The sequence below is a fragment of the Conger conger genome, chromosome 6 (assembly GCF_963514075.1).
Source record: "Conger conger chromosome 6, fConCon1.1, whole genome shotgun sequence".
Taxonomy (NCBI): domain Eukaryota; kingdom Metazoa; phylum Chordata; class Actinopteri; order Anguilliformes; family Congridae; genus Conger; species Conger conger.
In genome coordinates this window covers 30,290,650-30,309,635 of record NC_083765.1, presented here as the reverse complement: position 1 = coordinate 30,309,635, position 18,986 = coordinate 30,290,650, and the positions used below count along the sequence as shown (strand labels likewise).

Sequence of the window (18,986 nt, the reverse complement as noted above, 5' to 3'; positions counted from 1 at the left end):
GACTAGTTCAGACAAACCCCATACTTAACATGGTTTGACCAGCTCAAGCTATGTTTTCAAACTGGTAGCTGGACATTTTAAGCATGGATTTTACACCAGGTGAATCTATCACCCTCTAGAATTTTGCAGATTCAAGCTGTTGTACTTTGAAGAAAATAATAACTTTATAAAGTTATTGACATTACCAAGATTATTTTCCCCCAAAGGATGAAAGATTCATGACTGCTGGCTAAAGGTAAAATACATGCTTTCTTAACCACTGCGAAGTGATCAAAGCCTTTCTTACCACAGCAGATTGGCACACATTTTTATATTCTTTTCTTTCCACCCGAAAAATAAGTTTTTTAGACTTTAATTTTGTGGTACCTGAGGGGTTCTCTCACTCACATAAGATATAGCTAAATGATCTATCAAAAGAAATAAATAAGCATTGCATTGTATAATACAGATCGCATAATGCTAAAGAAAGACCACACTCTACGAATATTAAGGAATCTTCCCTGGTTCATTACATTTAATGTTTCCCTTTCAAGCCAACTTCTTTCGCACTTCCCACAAGGCATCACGTGTTCTGAGCAAGTTAAGCTGCCATGCAAGGACGGCAGAGATAACGCCGGCTAATTTAGCAACTGCTACGTTTTCTTTTTGAAATAAGATTTTTTTTTTTAGGTAAATCAGATAGGTAAGTCAGCTAATTTTCTACCGACTATCACAGTGGTTGCCATCAATTTGTGTTGGAATACAATCGCTACTGGCAATCAAGACAATTTCCACGACGATACATAGCTAGCTTGCTAACATTAGCTAGGTTAACCGCACTGTAACGACACTTGTTCCTAGGTTTATTATTAGCTAACGCTAAGTTGTTTTACGTATGGGTTTGGAAAAAGCGAAACGTTAAAATAGCTAGCCTAAACGAATGCATGCATGTATCTAGCTAAGTAGGCAGCTAACGCTTAGAATGTCAATTTGCTACCTAGCTTATAAATTAATCTTTTTAGCAACCTAGCGAGTTGTCAATGTCATACAGTAACGTTAATATTGTAACGCTGATGAAAACTGCCGAAGAGACGGTAACTTATTTTATTGGCGCCGCTTGAAATGGGACACTGGTTAACTGTTGCTGGTTAGCCAGTCTGCAGTGCAGTAGCTAAGTTAGCTAACCGTTCGTTTTCACCACAACGCAGGTAATCAACGTGTCGACCTTGGTAAGGTTAGTTAGCATGCAAGCTATACGTTCATTGAACATTTTTGGCTACATTTCCAGTGAAGAAAACGAACATAAAGTTAAACTGTAACGTTAAAAAGTTGGGATGTTGCCGTTTGAATTTAAATTAATGACAGAAGACACCCATAGCACGATATTACGCCTTGTCACTACGTCACTCTCTCTCTGTCACATGTTCGGAATAGGATCAGATGGAACCGTTTATGTGCAACCCGATCAGTGGCCTTGGTTACCCTGGACGGTGCATCTCGAGTAACGCTGTTTCACTTTAGCAGGCTGTCATTGGCCAAAATAGTGTTTGGGCGACCATGTATCCCCCAGAAGGTGCAGTGGTCTTTAAACTGGCCTCTAAACATTGACTTCAGAGCTTGGAATCAGTCAAATTTAAGATTGCAAGGTGCCTTGATAGACCTTCAAGAGAGCTAAATGTGTCTTGACAGAAACACAAATTAAGCAGAATTTGTTCAGAAATGTATTCTCAGGTATCACCAATTAATTTAAAGTGGTAAATGCATTAAATGGTGTATTAGCAGCCTTTTGGAAATATGTATAGTTAGGCAATTTCAAATGAACTTCACCTCAACATCCTCATACAGACTGTTATACTAGTTTGTCTGTGCTTTAGGGAGTCATGTGACAAAAAGCGCTGCCTTACCGAGAGAGAAGTCAAAATCCAAGTCCACATTTCCATCCACCTGCACGGGGACAATGGGGAAGTATTTTGTCAATGAGGTGGACATCAAGAGCACATGGGACCAAGTTTTCTCTGCATTCTGGCAGAGATACCCCAACCCGTTCAGGTACCATCTCTTTAAATGGTCGCCTTATTTGAGGCCTAGACATGTGGTCTGTGAAACAGTAATAGACGTGTCTTTACTGCAATCAAATGGCTGTATTTTTTAAACGTGATCTGTACAACTTGTTGGTTTGCCCTTTTTTTCTATCTGCCCTGTCAGTTATGCCATATATGATTATATCACTATCTTGCCAGTCATTTACTGTATATATGCAAAATCAATCAAAACAATATTAAACAGGTATACTATACATGCAATTCACCACAAGACATCAACTGCATCATCATTAAGGGGATATGTGCCTTTTGACTGGCAGTGTGTTAGGAGATGACTGAATGAGTGTTTACCACACACAGGTGTACTATGAGGATACCGGTTCCTGTTGAGCCATAATGGCCGCTGTCTGTGTCCTGCCCGTTTCTCAGTACCCATGTTCTCACGGAGGATGTGGTTTTCCGCGAGGTGACAACGGACCATCGGCTCCTGACCCGCCGCCTCCTGACCAAAACGAACCGGCTGCCCCGCTGGGCCGAGAGGATCTTCCCCGCAAACCTGGCCCGCTCCGTCTACATTTTAGAGGACTCCATCGTGGACCCCCAGAACAAGAGCATGACGACCTTCACCTGGAACCTGAATCACACCAGACTGATGGTGAGGCTCTCGTACATATGTGCTGACACGCATACACATGCAGACGCATTCATTTAGAGAAACACGCACGTGCATGCTCACACATGGACACAGGCACACTTGAACTCCTCAGGACAGAAGAAGACAGAACTGTTGTAATTGAGTTGTATTTCCAGTTTTACATTAACGACAAATGCAACCCTCCAGACAGTAGTCTACGTCGCCACAGTTCTGGTGCTGTTGGGTTGCTGTCGAGCAGGTCTATCCCAGGTATATGTCTAGTCGTACTGTTCCTTCTCTTTCTAGTCAGGAAAACCAGGTGTGTTACAATAAATTGCTGCCGAATCATCTATCAGTTAACTCAGGTACTAAAGAAAGCCAGAAATACTTCTGGCAACGAGGCCCAAATTTGAGTATCCCTGATGTAGTTTAATTTCTGGATGCAAAAAAAACGGGACATCATCCAAAATGGACACTGCTCTTTTAATTTTTTTTCATACCCAGAGAAGGTTTTCTGTCAGTGTTGAAGATATAGTCTTGCGATTCACACTAAGGTAATGTGAAGAGACCTCACATTCTCCTGGTTTCTGTGAGCCCACTGTTGCCTCCCACTCCACCATCATGGGAGCCCGTGTCTGCGCTCACAAACAATGGGTCACCGCTGGAGCCGGCCCACAATAGCTGCGGTGTCACACATAAAAACGTCCCCAGAGCAGCAGGCGTCCGATGCCTCCATCTCCCCCTTTTCCACACAGGCGTGTTGTTTCGGTTTCCCCCCCCCCACCATAAGGAAGGGCCGAATCCTCAGGGTTGTGGTTGGGAATGCTTGGTTCTGTTCTCAGGCTTGGGTTGTTAGACTGTATCATTTTTGAGGGGAGCCCATGAGGTGCCCTGCTGAGTGGAGTGCCCTGAAGGCTGAATGGGGAAGGAGTGTGGAACACCATCACGCCCATCCCTCCAGTGCAGCTAGCTCTCTCTCTCTCTCCCCCTCTCACTCTCCTCTCTCCTCTCTCCTCTCCCCTCTCCCCTCTCTCCCCTCTCTCCCCTCTCTCCCCTCTCTCCCCTCTCTCCCCTCTCTCCCCGCTCTCTCCCCGCTCTCTCCCCGCTCTCTCCCCGCTCTCTCCCCGCTCTCTCCCTGCTCTCTCCCCTCTCTCTCCCCTGTCTCTCCTCTCTCTCTCCCCTCTCTCCCCTCTATCCTCTCCCCTCTCTCCCCTCTCTCTCCCCTCTCCCCCCCCCCCCCCCTCTCTCTCTCCCTCCCTCTCTCTCGACACCAGAGGATAGTGTGCTAAAGCTCTGGGGACAGCAGCATTGAGGTTGATCCTTCAGTCGCTGTGTCTGAATGTCTCCAGGGGAATTGAGAACGTGTGGCTTATGTTGTTATTGTGTTTCATTGGATTCATAATTATGTGCACATGAAGGTGTACTTTGCAAAGGGGCCTGTAATATATTTCTCATAATATATTCTCTAAACTATTGTAACAATTATCTGATTGGTTTACCAGCCTGTGACCTGCGGCCATTGCAGCTGGTACAGAATGCTGCTGTCCTTCAACTTACCTACTCCTTAACATGCCACAGCTCTTTCTGAACAGTTTTGAACAACATTTTTGATGCACCCTAATGGTGGAAACCAATGTTCTCCAGTAGGGGGCAGTGTTTCTGTTTGGACACTGGATTATTTTGCATCTATGTTTAACACCAACAGCCGTACACTAGCTGTGAACTAGCATATTCAACTTGGCACTCTTATGTGGACCCATGAACCCCCCCCCCCCCCTCCCCTTCCATGAGGCTAGTTTACTAGAATCTAATTTCCTACCTTTTCTAGGGTGACTTTTCCAAAGAATCATGCTACCAGCTCATTATTTTGAGGTATAATTTTCATGGGAGCAACAAAATGTGTTTTGAGATGAAAAGCCTCCTTTGGTTGACAGGGAAGTTTAAGAGCTGATGTGTTAAAAAAAAAGTTGCCTCTGAGGCAGCTCTGCTTTTCCTTATTTCTGAAGCAAGGAGCTTTTCACTCTTTTCCCCGTGTCTGTTTTTCAGAATTACTTTATTCCTTTTTATTTATGTAATATGTAGCCTATGCATGGTTGTTATTAATGGATATCTTGAATAGCTTGAATGAGCTGTTCTGCTTGCAAATGTTTTTTTTTAATGGATTTTATAGCGCCTAAAATTTTTGCCATGAAAATGTCTCACAAAATGTGTCACCCCTCAGCTGTAATTACACCTGAAAATATGACCTGTTATGTCTGGTGTCTATGACAACTTGCAAGAAGAATTGAATGCATTTCCTCAGTAGCAGTGTTGGCCAGCAGAAGCACTGCATGCCAAGTGTCCAGGAGGGAAAGTGCAGTCTGGCTAATTCTGCCAGGCTCTGGGACAGGATGATGTCCTTTGATATAATGACTCCTCCTCCGCTGTCTGCTGTGTTCAGTCCTTCACACCAGTGCAGTGAAGAATATTCATACAGACTCAAAGCTGGGGGAGGATACTCCACTGTCTGTGTTCTACAAGATAATTATGCATCCTTGTTTTTAGGGAGCTTGCCCTGAGAAGAGATTTGGCGGTTTTTGCAGACAACCCCAAATTTGATTTCCTCAGTAGACGAGACACGTTCTGGTTTTTTTACCATATGGCTAGCATTTAACTGCAGGAAGGTAAAGTAAATGGCAGAGTTCTGTGCCAGCAGTACCCCAGTTCTGACCTTGGAGTTCAGGTGTGGTCTGTGCCAGCAGTAGCCCAGTTCTGACCCTGGAGTTCAGGTATGGTTGTGTGAGCTGTGTTCTGGGGTTGGCCTTCATCTTATACTGTCACTCTGCTGGAGCACCCTCATCCAGAGCCCACAGCCATATGCTTAATACAAGTGGGGAGACTATGCCGTGGTTCCACTCCACGCCAGGGTACGCCCTCATCTTTCCACACAAAGCCACCAGCGCTCGCTGTAGTTCAGCATGTGAACGGATTCATGAGTCTGTCAGAGAGGAACGTGTGCCTGGCAAGGCCACTGTCACTCACTCGCCATTGTTCTGTCATGAGCTCCGAGTTGCGTAATGGCTTCCTTATTCATTATTAATTGCAAACTCTCAATGTCAAACTGCCGTTCTGGCTTTTAACAGCCCTGAATAACAGCTAATTATGTCAGAGTGGAGACATTGGTAATAAAATTAATATCAGTATGAACACATGGAGCGACAATTGCACTTGGAAAATGAGGTTTACAGCTCATGTGATGCATGTAAACCGCGGCCTTCTCCCTCAGATGGAACATCTGGAAATTGCGTGTGAAATTAGGTCATTTTGCATGGCACCCCTGGGGTATGTTTTTATTTTTTATGTTTTTGTTCACCTCACACAAACTTTTCTAACTGTGTCTTGGCTTGTCTGAATAGTAGGTTGCACGCCGCAGTAGCTCCAGGCATTGTGCATGATTGTGGCGTGATGAAACAATAAAGAAGATTAGCCTAACTTCTCCACTGCTTCGGCATGGTACTTTGTAAGTTCGTAAAAAGTAGTGCTTTTTGGTCATGTGAAGCAGATGGTAAGTTTATATATATATCTGTGAGGAGAAGTGGTGAGGTTAAACGTCTGGCCTTGCCTGTGGTGGAAATGTCTGGTGGCATTGGGCCCTCAGCACGCTGGCAGACTCATGCTGACAGAGCTGTGTTAGGCGAAGGCGAGCGCTTGCTCCCGGCTTTCAGTGCGATTCCCTTAACAGCTGCCGAGCGTCCTGCCCATTTTCCCCCGGACCGCTTTAAATGTAAAATGAGTCTCTGTGGGCCCCTGCAGACGGTGGAGGAGCGCTGCGTGTTCCAGGAGTCCCAGGACCGGCCAGCCTGGACCCGGCTCAGCCGCGAGGCCTGGATCGTCTCCGGAGTGTACGGATTCTCCCGGCCCATCCAGGTACGCCTCCCAGGGTCAGGCTGGGCTAGGTGCCGTGTCACCGTGCCCTGGGGTCCTGTGCGCTAGCTCAATGTTGGAACAGAAGAAACCGTGCGGTATATAGCCTGCATTATTTCCTGTGAAATCAACTGGAAATCCTGCCTGTAAAGGAGTTTGTCCTCCTGTGTTCGTATGTGAAAATAGGGCATCTGCCTTGTGTTCTTCTCCTCTGGAGCATGCAAGGTTTTTCTATCGGCCTAGCCACGCAAGGCTTCAAAACATTTTCTATTTAGCGCGGTTTATAGGTCAAGTGATATCACAGAACTTAGAGAGAAGATGTTATGTAAACATGCATTAAATGGTAAAAAAGGCACAGAATTCTATATCTACCAGTACAAAGAGAAGTGAGTGAAGATGGTCTGTTATTTTAGTCTGAATCTGAGTGGCGGAAGGCTACCAGTGCTCCCTGGAGGCCACACCCATACTGTGGGCCACCTGGGCCCCCTTAACCCCTTCCTGTCCTGCACCCACAGGAGTTTGGCCTGGCCCGCTTCAAGAGCAACCAGACGAAGGCGCTTCGGGGCCTGGAGCTGGCTCTGTCCAACATTTCCGGTACGTACCCTCCCTCTCTGCCTGGAGCTGGCTCTGTCCAACATTTTCGGTACGTACCCTCCCTCTCTGCCTGGAGCTGGCTCTGTCCAACATGCTCGGTACATAACCTCCCTCACTGTCTGGAGCTGGCTCTGTCCAACATGCTCGGTACATACCCTCCCTCACTGCCTGGAGCTGGCTCTGTCCAACATGCTCGGTACATAACCTCCCTCTCTGCCTGGAGCTGGCTCTGTCCAACATTTTCGGTACGTACCCTCCCTCTCTGCCTGGAGCTGGCTCTGTCCAACATGCTCGGTACATAACCTCCCTCACTGTCTGGAGCTGGCTCTGTCCAACATGCTCGGTACATACCCTCCCTCTGCCTCGAGCTGGCTCTGTCCAACATGCTCGGTACATACCCTCCCTCACTGCCTGGAGCTGGCTCTGTCCAACATGCTCGGTACATACCCTCCCTCTGCCTGGAGCTGGCTCTGTCCAACATGCTCGGTACGTACCCTCCCTCTGCCTGGAGCTGGCTCTGTCCAACATGCTCGGTACGTACCCTCCCTCTGCCTGGAGCTGGCTCTGTCCAACATGCTTGGTACGTACCCTCCCTCACTGCCAGGAGCTGGCTCTGTCCAACATGCTCGGTACGTACCCTCCCTCTGCCTGGAGCTGGCTCTGTCCAGCATGCTCGGTACGTACCCTCCCTCTGCCTGGAGCTGGCCCTGTCCAACATGCTCGGTACATACCCTCCCTCAGCCTGGAGCTGGCCCTGTCCAACATGCTCGGTACATACCCTCCCTCTGCCTGGAGCTGGCTCTGTCCAACATGCTCGGTACGTACCCTCCCTCACTGCCTGGAGCTGGCTCTGTCCAACATGCTCGGTACATAACCTCCCTCTGCCTGGAGCTGGCTCTGTCCAACATGCTCGGTACATACCCTCCCTCTGCCTGGAGCTGGCTCTGTCCAACATGCTCGGTACGTACCCTCCCTCTGCCTGGAGCTGGCTCTGTCCAGCATGCTCGGTACATAACCTCCCTCTGCCTGGAGCTGGCTCTGTCCAACATGCTCGGTACATAACCTCCCTCTGCCTGGAGCTGGCTCTGTCCAACATGCTCGGTACATAACCTCCCTCTGCCTGGAGCTGGCTCTGTCCAACATGCTCGGTACATACCCTCCCTCTGCCTGGAGCTGGCTCTGTCCAACATGCTCGGTACATAACCTCCCTCTGCCTGGAGCTGGCTCTGTCCAACATGCTCGGTACGTACCCTCCCTCTGCCTGGAGCTGGCTCTGTCCAGCATGCTCGGTACGTACCCTCCCTCTGCCTGGAGCTGGCCCTGTCCAACATGCTCGGTACATACCCTCCCTCTGCCTGGAGCTGGCTCTGTCCAACATGCTCGGTACGTACCCTCCCTCACTGCCTGGAGCTGGCTCTGTCCAACATGCTCGGTACATAACCTCCCTCTGCCTGGAGCTGGCTCTGTCCAACATGCTCGGTACATACCCTCCCTCTGCCTGGAGCTGGCTCTGTCCAGCATGCTCGGTACGTACCCTCCCTCTGCCTGGAGCTGGCTCTGTCCAACATGCTCGGTACATACCCTCCCTCTGCCTGGAGCTGGCTCTGTCCAACATGCTCGGTACGTACCCTCCCTCACTGCCTGGAGCTGGCTCTGTCCAACATGCTCGGTACGTACCCTCCCTCTGCCTGGAGCTGGCCCTGTCCAACATGCTCGGTACGTACCCTCCCTCACTGCCTGGAGCTGGCTCTGTCCAACATGCTCGGTACCTAACCTCCCTCTGCCTGGAGCTGGCTCTGTCCAACATGCTCGGTACGTACCCTCCCTCTGCCTGGAGCTGGCCCTGTCCAGCATGCTCGGTACATAACCTCCCTCTGCCTGGAGCTGGCTCTGTCCAACATGCTCGGTACATAACCTCCCTCTGCCTGGAGCTGGCTCTGTCCAACATGCTCGGTACATAACCTCCCTCTGCCTGGAGCTGGCTCTGTCCAACATGCTCGGTACATACCCTCCCTCTGCCTGGAGCTGGCTCTGTCCAACATGCTCGGTACATAACCTCCCTCTGCCTGGAGCTGGCTCTGTCCAACATGCTCGGTACGTACCCTCCCTCTGCCTGGAGCTGGCTCTGTCCAGCATGCTCGGTACGTACCCTCCCTCTGCCTGGAGCTGGCCCTGTCCAACATGCTCGGTACATACCCTCCCTCTGCCTGGAGCTGGCTCTGTCCAACATGCTCGGTACGTACCCTCCCTCACTGCCTGGAGCTGGCTCTGTCCAACATGCTCGGTACATAACCTCCCTCTGCCTGGAGCTGGCTCTGTCCAACATGCTCGGTACATACCCTCCCTCTGCCTGGAGCTGGCTCTGTCCAACATGCTCGGTACATAACCTCCCTCTGCCTGGAGCTGGCTCTGTCCAGCATGCTCGGTACGTACCCTCCCTCTGCCTGGAGCTGGCTCTGTCCAACATGCTCGGTACATACCCTCCCTCTGCCTGGAGCTGGCTCTGTCCAACATGCTCGGTACGTACCCTCCCTCACTGCCTGGAGCTGGCTCTGTCCAACATGCTCGGTACATAACCTCCCTCTGCCTGGAGCTGGCTCTGTCCAACATGCTCGGTACGTACCCTCCCTCTGCCTGGAGCTGGCCCTGTCCAACATGCTCGGTACGTACCCTCCCTCACTGCCTGGAGCTGGCTCTGTCCAACATGCTCGGTACATAACCTCCCTCTGCCTGGAGCTGGCTCTGTCCAACATGCTCGGTACGTACCCTCCCTCTGCCTCGAGCTGGCTCTGTCCAACATGCTCGGTACGTACCCTCCCTCTGCCTCGAGCTGGCTCTGTCCAACATGCTCGGTACATACCCTCCCTCTGCCTGGAGCTGGCTCTGTCCAACATGCTCGGTACGTACCCTCCCTCTGCCTGGAGCTGGCTCTGTCCAACATGCTCGGTACGTACCCTCCCTCACTGCCTGGAGCTGGCTCTGTCCAACATGCTCGGTACGTACCCTCCCTCTGCCTAGAGCTGGCTCTGTCCAGCATGCTCGGTACGTACCCTCCCTCTGCCTGGAGCTGGCCCTGTCCAACATGCTCGGTACGTACCCTCCCTCACTGCCTGGAGCTGGCTCTGTCCAACATGCTCGGTACATAACCTCCCTCTGCCTGGAGCTGGCTCTGTCCAACATGCTCGGTACGTACCCTCCCTCTGCCTCGAGCTGGCTCTGTCCAACATGCTCGGTACGTACCCTCCCTCTGCCTCGAGCTGGCTCTGTCCAACATGCTCGGTACATACCCTCCCTCTGCCTGGAGCTGGCTCTGTCCAACATGCTCGGTACGTACCCTCCCTCTGCCTGGAGCTGGCTCTGTCCAACATGCTCGGTACGTACCCTCCCTCACTGCCTGGAGCTGGCTCTGTCCAACATGCTCGGTACGTACCCTCCCTCTGCCTAGAGCTGGCTCTGTCCAGCATGCTCGGTACGTACCCTCCCTCTGCCTGGAGCTGGCCCTGTCCAACATGCTCGGTACATACCCTCCCTCAGCCTGGAGCTGGCCCTGTCCAACATGCTCGGTACATACCCTCCCTCTGCCTGGAGCTGGCTCTGTCCAACATGCTCGGTACGTACCCTCCCTCACTGCCTGGAGCTGGCTCTGTCCAACATGCTCAGTACATAACCTCCCTCTGCCTGGAGCTGGCTCTGTCCAACATGCTCGGTACATACCCTCCCTCTGCCTGGAGCTGGCTCTGTCCAACATGCTCGGTACGTACCCTCCCTCACTGCCTGGAGCTGGCCCTGTCCAACATGCTCGGTACATAACCTCCCTCTGCCTGGAGCTGGCTCTGTCCAACATGCTCGGTACGTACCCTTCCTGGCCGCTTGCCGGCCGGCCGCACTACTCTCTCTCATTTCTGGGGGGGCAGGGAAATTTTTGTCTGCCCATCTGGATTTTCCACCACCCTTTGCTACAACATGATTTCCCATAGTTTCCATCCTAGGAGTAATCATTTTATTAATTTGGTTTTTGAGCCAAACTTAATCTAGTCAGAGGTCCTGACGCACAGGTCCTCCATTCAGATTAAATTTGTCAAGAAGTGTCATTAATGAAGCCCTTTAATCCTTTAATGCTTAACTAAGGCCTGATGTCATTACTGAAGCCCTTTAGCGCTTAACCAATGCCCTATGTCATTACTGAAGCCCTTTAGAGCTTAGTCAAGGCCCAATGTCATTACTGAAGCTACCAGCGGCTACAAGGTAGCTCGGTGGACCGTGATTGCATGAGAACAGCGGGGCTTTTGCCGCACTAGCACAGTGGAGCTTGTGGGGAGGAAAAAAAACAAAAAAAAAGGTACTTGTGTGCACTTTTGTTTCCCACTCTGGCACCGTAGCACAGAACTCTGCCATAGTGTGCTGGTGACTATGCCATGCACCTGTGCACTTGTGTGCCAGGCGCTGGCTCAGCAGTTGCCTAGTGTCACACATTCTAGAAACTCTAGCTTTGTGACAAACTAGTGGATAGACAACAGATGTGCTTCTACAACCTTCGTAGCTCTGTTTCTTTTCAGTTGTGCTCATGGGTATTGTAGTGGGAGGCAGATGGTGAATTTGCTACCAGCTGCAGGTAAAATACTCACACAGCTTCATTTTCACATGTATGTTTTATTAGGTGGGGATATTTTTGGAGTGTATGGTGTTTAGTCTTGGCCTGGATTTGGACAAATCCTTTTGATCACAAGACCCCAGCAGAGCATTAGAAAGGGCTTAAAGAGTGTAGCGCATTACAGCAACCTGGGATCAAGCCTTAAGTATATTATCACTATATATGTTCCAGTATATTACAAACTCTCTGGTCTGAAGAATAGCATTTATTGGTGGGAGTCCAGGGTTGATGTGACAGCCATCTCTACAGAAGCCACTGTAGAGATGGCTGCTCTGTGTTCAGCTGCACGTGAATCCCAGTGCGCACTAACCTGCAGTGCTGTGACGTACCTGCACTCAGCAGGTGCAGCCTCATCCAGCAACAGTCATTTAAGAGGAAAGAGAAGGGTTCTGCAGCTGAAAGGTCCCGTGCTGCAGAGCTCTGGAGTGTGTGGGTGCGTCTGTGTGCTTTGAAGGGCTCATCCTCACTGCTGCTGGGTCTCACTGCTAGTGTCTGTTCTGACCCCTACAACACTTCTCCCGTTCTGAGTGTCTGTTCTGACCCCTACAACACTTCTCCTGTTCTGAGTGTCTGTTCTGACCCCTACAACACTTCTCCTGTTCTGAGTGTCTGTTCTGACCCCTACAACACTTCTCCCGTTCTGAGTGTCTGTTCTGAGTGTCTGTTCTGACCCTACAACACTGTCCCGTTCTGAGTGTCTGTTCTGAGTGTCTGTTCTGACCCCTACAACACTTCTCCTGTTCTGAGTGTCTGTTCTGACCCCTACAACACTGTCCCGTTCTGAGTGTCTGTTCTGAGTGTCTGTTCTGACCCCTATAACATTTCTCCCGTTCTGAGTGTCTGTACTGAGTGTCTATTCTAACCCCTACAACATTTCTCCTGTTCTGACCCCTATAACATTTCTCCTGTTCTGAGTGTCAGTTCTGACCCCTACAACACTTCTCCCATTCTGAGTGTCTGTACTGAGTGTCTATTCTAACCCCTACAACATTTCTCCTGTTCCGAGTGTCAGTTCTGACCCCTACAACACTTCTCCCGTTCTGAGTGTCTGTTCTGACCCCTACAACACTTCTCCTGTTCTGAGTGTCTGTGCTGAGTGTCTGTTCTGACCCCTATAACATTTCTCCTGTTCTGAGTGTCTGTGCTGAGTGTCTGTTCTGACCCCTACAACATTACTCCTGTTCTTTCATAGAGAGAGGGGAGAGAAGGAGAATGTAGAAAAGAGGCAGATAAAGGAGAAGAATTGCGCAAGAGGACAGAGAGGGAGGAAAAAGAATAAAAAGAAGGGAAGAGGGCTTAGCTGTGGGAGAGAGTGATGGGGGAGGAGGGAAAGGAAGAGGAAGTGTACCACTCGGCTGTAAGTGCAAGCGTGTGTCTCTGTGGAGCTGCCTTTCCTCCCCTTCGCCGGCTGTGGAGGGTCAGCCCAGGTCAGCAGTCCTGCCTGATTCCAGGCCCTGGGGCTGTTTTGGTCTTTGGCCCTGCCAGACTCCAGGCCCTGGGGCTGTTTTGGTCTTTGGTCCTGCCAGACTCCAGGCCCTGGAGCTGTTTTGGTCTTGGGTTTTGGGAGCCTGTCCCCATTTAGCATATGAACACACTGTATTTCGTATTAACGGAGCATTGCTTCACCATTACACGCCACTTCCTGTAAACACAGACGACTCCTTAATAACACACTTTACCACACCCTGAAATCAGTCACGCTATTAATACCCTGTAAACAACAGGTCTCTGTCTCTCAGTACACACACTGCACGTGGTTGACGGAACAGGAATAATAGCAGGGGAGGGGCACTGAACTCCACTCCGCCAGTCTCCTCTCCTCTCTACTACTCTCCTCCTCCGTCCTCTCTCCTGTGAGGGAGTGTGTGAGGGAGAGAGGGCCTGTGTGTAGTATCCATTCTTCAGGCTGGGGGGGCGGGGGACCACTAACACATGGAAGTAAGCATGATCTGACCGTGCAGAAAAGAAGTCGTGTCATGACATTTTTGTTGCCGTCTCAGCCGTACTGTGTGTGACGGGGTTAAACAGGGTAAAACAGTACTGTGTGTGATGGGGTTAAGCGGGGTAAAACAGTACTGTGTGTGATGGGGTTAAGCGGGGTAAAACAGTACTGTGTGTGATGGGGTTAAGCGGGGTAAAACAGTACTGTGTGTGATGGGGTTAAGCGGGGTAAAACAGTACTGTGTGTGATGGGGTTAAGCGGGGTAAAACAGTACTGTGTGTGATGGGGTTAAGCGGGGTAAAACAGTACTGTGTGTGACGGGGTTAAACAGGGTAAAACAGTACTGTGTGTGATGGGGTTAAACGGGGTAAAACAGTACTGTGTGTGATGGGGTTAAGCGGGGTAAAACAGTACTGTGTGTGATGGGGTTAAGCGGGGTAAAACAGTACTGTGTGTGATGGGGTTAAACAGGGTAAAACAGTACTGTGTGTGATGGGGTTAAACAAGGTAAAACAGTACTGTGTGTGATGGGGTTATTATTCGCTCTATTATTCACCCTGTACATCATGTCCTGAGAGGCTGTGGTGTCACGTTCCTGCCCTGTGTGACCTTCTCTTCCCTGGATTTATAAAAAGACTTGAGTGCATACACTGCTGTGCGATTACTTTTAGGTGCATATGCTACACATATTAAAGACAGGCTACTGATGTTCACATTGTACAGAACAGGGGTATAGCAGCAGTGCTCTACCTGGCAGTCATACCTGCTGCCTCCCGTTGAGTCAGGTTGACATTGCTGGGAATGTTGAATGAGGTTAGGAATGTTGCCACCCCAGCTGGCCTGAAGTTCATTTAGGGACACTGCGTGCTTGCTGAAGTGTGTGTTTGTGGTATGGACTGTTTTGTCAGGATGTGCCCTGTTCTATGTGAGCTAGGGCCCAAGTGGATGTTGTGTGTGTGTGTGTGTGTGTGTGTGTGTGTGAGTGAGAGAGAGAGAGAGAGAGTGAGAGTACACCGTGTTAATGACCCTGTGTGTGAGTGAGAGAGAGCGTGCACACCGTGTTAATGACTCTGTGTGAGTGTGCGCACAGTGTTAATGACCCTGTGTGTGTGTGTGCACAGTGTTAATGACCCTGTGTGTGTGTGCAGTGTTAATGACCCTGTGTGTGCGTGCACAGTGTTAATGACCCTGTGTGTGTGTGTGTGTGTGTGCACAGTGTTAATGACCCTGTGTGTGTGTGCGCAGTGTTAATGACCCTGTGTGTGTGTGTGTGTGTGCACAGTGTTAATTACCCTGTGTGTGTGTGTGTGTGTGTGTGTGTGTGTGCGTGCAGTATTAATGACCCTGTGTGTGTGTGTGTACAGTGTTAATGACCCTGTGTGTGTGTGCACAGTGTTAATGACCCTGTGTGTGCGTGCACAGTATTAATGACCCTGTGTGTGCGTGCACAGTGTTAATGACCCTGTGTGTGTGTGTGCGCACAGTGTTAATGACCCTGTGTGTGTGTGTGTGTGTGTGTGTGCAGGTGTAGGTGCAGGAGACTCGTCGGCGAGGCCACTCAGAGGTACAGTGAAGGAGGCCTCTGAGAAAGCCAAGGAGGCAGCGCTGGAGAAGGCCAAGACCCTGGCCTCGGCCGCCTCTCCCCAGAAGCCCCAGCAGTTTGTGTGACGTGGACACGCACAATAACGCACACACAGGCGTGTGAAAACAACCTCCCCCTCGACCCCGGCCCTCCTGGGGCCCGAGTTTTCCTCCGCTCGGTCCCCTGGTCCCGGTCGCTCTGACCTCAGACGCTCAGCGAGGAACCAGCTGACCTGCAGCTGGATGGGACTCCCATAACCTGTTTATAATCCTCTCCCTGCTGCTAACTCAGGTACTGTACCGCACAGACAGCCCTCACACTGGAGACGTCTGCGTTTACTGCCCAGCAGCTCTCCGTTTACACACCAAGTAGTCTGTATTTACCCTGTATGCAATGTGAAGACAATCAAGGACAAACAAAAAAGACTAGTATAAAATTAATTTCATTTGTTTTGCCTAGAGTCATGATGATGCAGGTCTTTTTGACATCGTCTTGCTTTCAATTTACATTCTTGTATCTTGGGGTTTTGTCAGTGTTATTTGTCAAAAAAAATATCTGAAAGCATTCCTTCTAGTTGGTGAAACTGACCCGATTTTTTACAACCTGTTGTGGAGGAATTTTGCTGTGAGTGAACATGTTAAATTATAGAATGAGTGAGAGAGTGACTGCAATTTAGGGGTTAATTAACTTTAAGTTATACATTTAAGGTAAGAATACCTTTCTTTCATTTTTCTAGGACAAAAGAGTTGTATAGTGGGGGGCGGTGTATAAAGTAAAAGTGCATTGGAATTGTATTGGTTCATGGATGGTTTCTGTCATGGCTCATGAATTGATCCTTTACTCTGTACTTACTCTGTAACATAATCCTTATAGATTTCAAGGTTGAGTCCTGAACAGTAAATGGGAGAATGGCAGGTCTGTGCATTGTGCAGTGACTGAATAAAAAAATCTTTCTTGTTGATTGGGCATGTTGGTGGATTAAGGGACATTGGAAATTTGGAAACCCACCCTGAGGGGCATTGATGGGTGCAGTTACCTGCTGTTCCAGGGCAGGGAAGGTCCACAGCCCTGCTCTGTGCTACAGGGCTGCGTTACGCGGCAGTCACGGTGCAGCTACACACAGTCACACACCCTCACACAGGCACCAGGTTCCGCCCATCTCCAGCTCTGCTGCTCTCAGCCCATCTCCAGCTCTGCTGCTCTCAGCCCATCTCCAGCTCTGCTGCTCTCAGCCCATCTCCAGCTCCGCTGCTCTCAGCTCATCTCCAGCTCTGCTGCTCTCAGCCCATCTCCAGCTCCGCTGCTCTCAGCCCATCTCCAGCTCTGCTGCTCTCAGCCCATCTCCAGCTCTGCTGCTCTCAGCTCATCTCCAGCTCTGCTGCTCTCAGCTCATCTCCAGCTCTGCTGCTCTCAGCTCATCTCCAGCTCTGCTGCTCTCAGCTCATCTCCAGCTCCGCTGCTCTCAGCCCATCTCCAGCTCTGCTGCTCTCAGCCCATCTCCAGCTCTGCTGCTCTCAGCCCATCTCCAGCTCTGCTGCTCTCAGCTCATCTCCAGCTCTGCTGCTCTCAGCTCATCTCCAGCTCCGCTGCTCTCAGCTCATCTCCAGCTCTGCTGCTCTCAGCTCATCTCCAGCTCTGCTGCTCTCAGCTCATCTCCAGCTCTGCTGCTCTCAGCCCATCTCCAGCTCTGCTGCTCTCAGCTCATCTCCAGCTCTGCTGCTCTCAGCCTGTCTCCAGCTCTGCTGCTCTCAGCTCATCTCCAGCTCCGCTGCTCTCAGCTCGTCTGCTGCTCTCAGCTCGTCTCCAGCTCTGCTGCTCTCAGCCTGTCTCCAGCTCTGCTGCTCTCAGCTCATCTCCAGCTCTGCTGCTCTCAGCTCGTCTCCAGCTCTGCTGCTCTCAGCCTGTCTCCAGCTCTGCTGCTCTCAGCTCATCTCCAGCTCTGCTGCTCTCAGCTCGTCTCCAGCTCTGCTGCTCTCAGCCTGTCTCCAGCTCTGCTGCTCAGAGTCTTCAGCCTTCAGGGGCTCAATTCTGGGAGCAGAATGGGGGGGTCTTCTTCACTGCGCAGAGGACGCCCTATCCCAAATGTTCTGTGCTGGACCTTCACTTGAGAGAACATGATACTTGGTCCTTTTAAGGCGCAAGAGCACAAATATGTGATCATAAATTTCTTAACTGAGCATAACCAAACTTTCTATTGCTGATGTAACTATCATTATTGGTAATGTTTTAGGACATGGAATTTTGAATTAAGTAAAAACATTCCAAGGGTTAACCAAGAGGCTCTGTACTATTATTAACAGGACTGTTTCATCGTGCTGGGTGACTTTTTTTACATTTTGCTTATCCCCGTCAAAATATCTGTTGATTTATCTATTATTGGTCTAGTCTACTCAGGGGTGTGCAGCTCTGGTTCTGGAGAGCCGCAGGGTCTGCCTGTTTTAATTTGCACCTCAATATCGGCAACCAATTCAGATGCAAAACAAACCCGGAGCGGTGAGTTAATAGCGTTATCAACTGCTTTCATTGATTATTTCAGTGCTGCGAAAAGCGGCAACCCCTCCCTGCAGCTCTCCAGGACCAGGCTGTGGATCTGTGGATCCCCCCCACCGCCTCATGAAAAGCACAACAATGGGCACATAAGACACGTGAGGAGCCCTGTCCTCACATGCACTCCCCGCTCTGCTCCCAGGACACTAATATTGGGACAGCTGTGGCTTTACAGGCGAGCTGGCAGGAAGCTAGTCGTTTTGATGCTGTTTTCTCGATCCTGCGTTTCTGGACGCCCCTCAACTGGATAGGTTAACCACGCACGTCCGCACCTTTTTGCGGTGCCCATTTCACTGCGTGGCTGTGCTGAATTCAGTGAGAACCATTTCATGGTGCCGGGCTCGGAGAGTTTGCAAATTCTGCTCATAGCCAACAGATGGCGCTGTGAACGGTTGGAACACAGCCACACTCGTAATGTGGCTCTTAAAAACAAATTTTAACCCTGGTAAGCAAACATTTGACCCACTTTTCCCCTAAAATATACATGATTATATAGGCAGGGCGGTACGATGCAAACATGCATTGGGTTTGCAGTGTGTGTGGACTCCCATGTCTGCCCTGTCTGGTTGTAGGTTGTGTAACCAATGCTTTAGCCAAGTGTGAATAAGGCACTTACAATCTTATGTATAAAACCTTTTTTATTTATATTACAATGAAAGAATGATACAGCACAATACCTTCAAGTGTGTGCTAGAAAATGTAGCCAGCACCAGGTAAGTATGTGTACACAAAATGAACTTCGAATATTTTACACCTTGAGAATGCACAAACACTCCTCTGCTAAAAGGTACTTATTCACAGGACTCTGGCACAGAACCCCCCATTCCCTCCCCCCATGTACGCCTGACTAGAACTCTCCCCTGCTCCACCCCCAACAACCTGAATCTCAAGCCAGCCAATCCAGGGGCTCTTCAATAAAACAGCACCCAATCAGGAATCCATTCTCACCGATATAGGACAACATCGACAGAACGAATGCTCCAAGTTTCAGGGAAAGTTTTCCGCATACTGCCCTGTCGCAAACTAACGTTAAAGACCTAGTGGGGAGCCACATAAGACATTGATCCTACAAAAAAAAAAAGGAAAAGAATTTGAAATGACATGCACCCCCC

General features: G+C 50.0%; 1 protein-coding gene across 4 annotated transcripts; it reads left to right on the top strand.

Moving 5' to 3' along the window:
* Nucleotides 1-538: 538 nt before the first annotated feature.
* Nucleotides 539-16,288, top strand: LOC133131675 (PRELI domain-containing protein 1, mitochondrial-like). 4 transcript variants are annotated; one of them, XM_061247075.1, is made up of 6 exons: nucleotides 539-682; nucleotides 1,854-2,028; nucleotides 2,451-2,676; nucleotides 6,448-6,561; nucleotides 7,074-7,152; nucleotides 15,283-16,288. In XM_061247075.1, exons 2-6 carry the CDS (start codon nucleotides 1,937-1,939, stop codon nucleotides 15,411-15,413), a joined length of 642 nt encoding a protein of 213 aa, XP_061103059.1. In that variant the 5' UTR covers nucleotides 539-682; nucleotides 1,854-1,936; the 3' UTR covers nucleotides 15,414-16,288. The 4 variants fall into 4 exon arrangements, with proteins under 4 accessions (XP_061103059.1, XP_061103056.1, XP_061103057.1 ...); XM_061247072.1 differs by having other exon boundaries at nucleotides 15,271-16,288; XM_061247073.1 differs by having other exon boundaries at nucleotides 560-669; nucleotides 15,271-16,288.
* Nucleotides 16,289-18,986: the final 2,698 nt, after the last annotated feature.

Excerpts from the sequence above, each read along its gene's own strand:
- LOC133131675 (XM_061247072.1), top strand. The coding sequence starts at position 1,937 with ATGGGGAAGTATTTTGTCAATGAGGTGGACATCAAGAGCACATGGGAC. Across the intron at positions 2,029-2,450 it reads AGATACCCCAACCCGTTCAG|TACCCATGTTCTCACGGAGG; the intron begins GTACCATCTCTT and ends CCCGTTTCTCAG. Across the intron at positions 2,677-6,447 it reads TGAATCACACCAGACTGATG|ACGGTGGAGGAGCGCTGCGT; the intron begins GTGAGGCTCTCG and ends GGGCCCCTGCAG.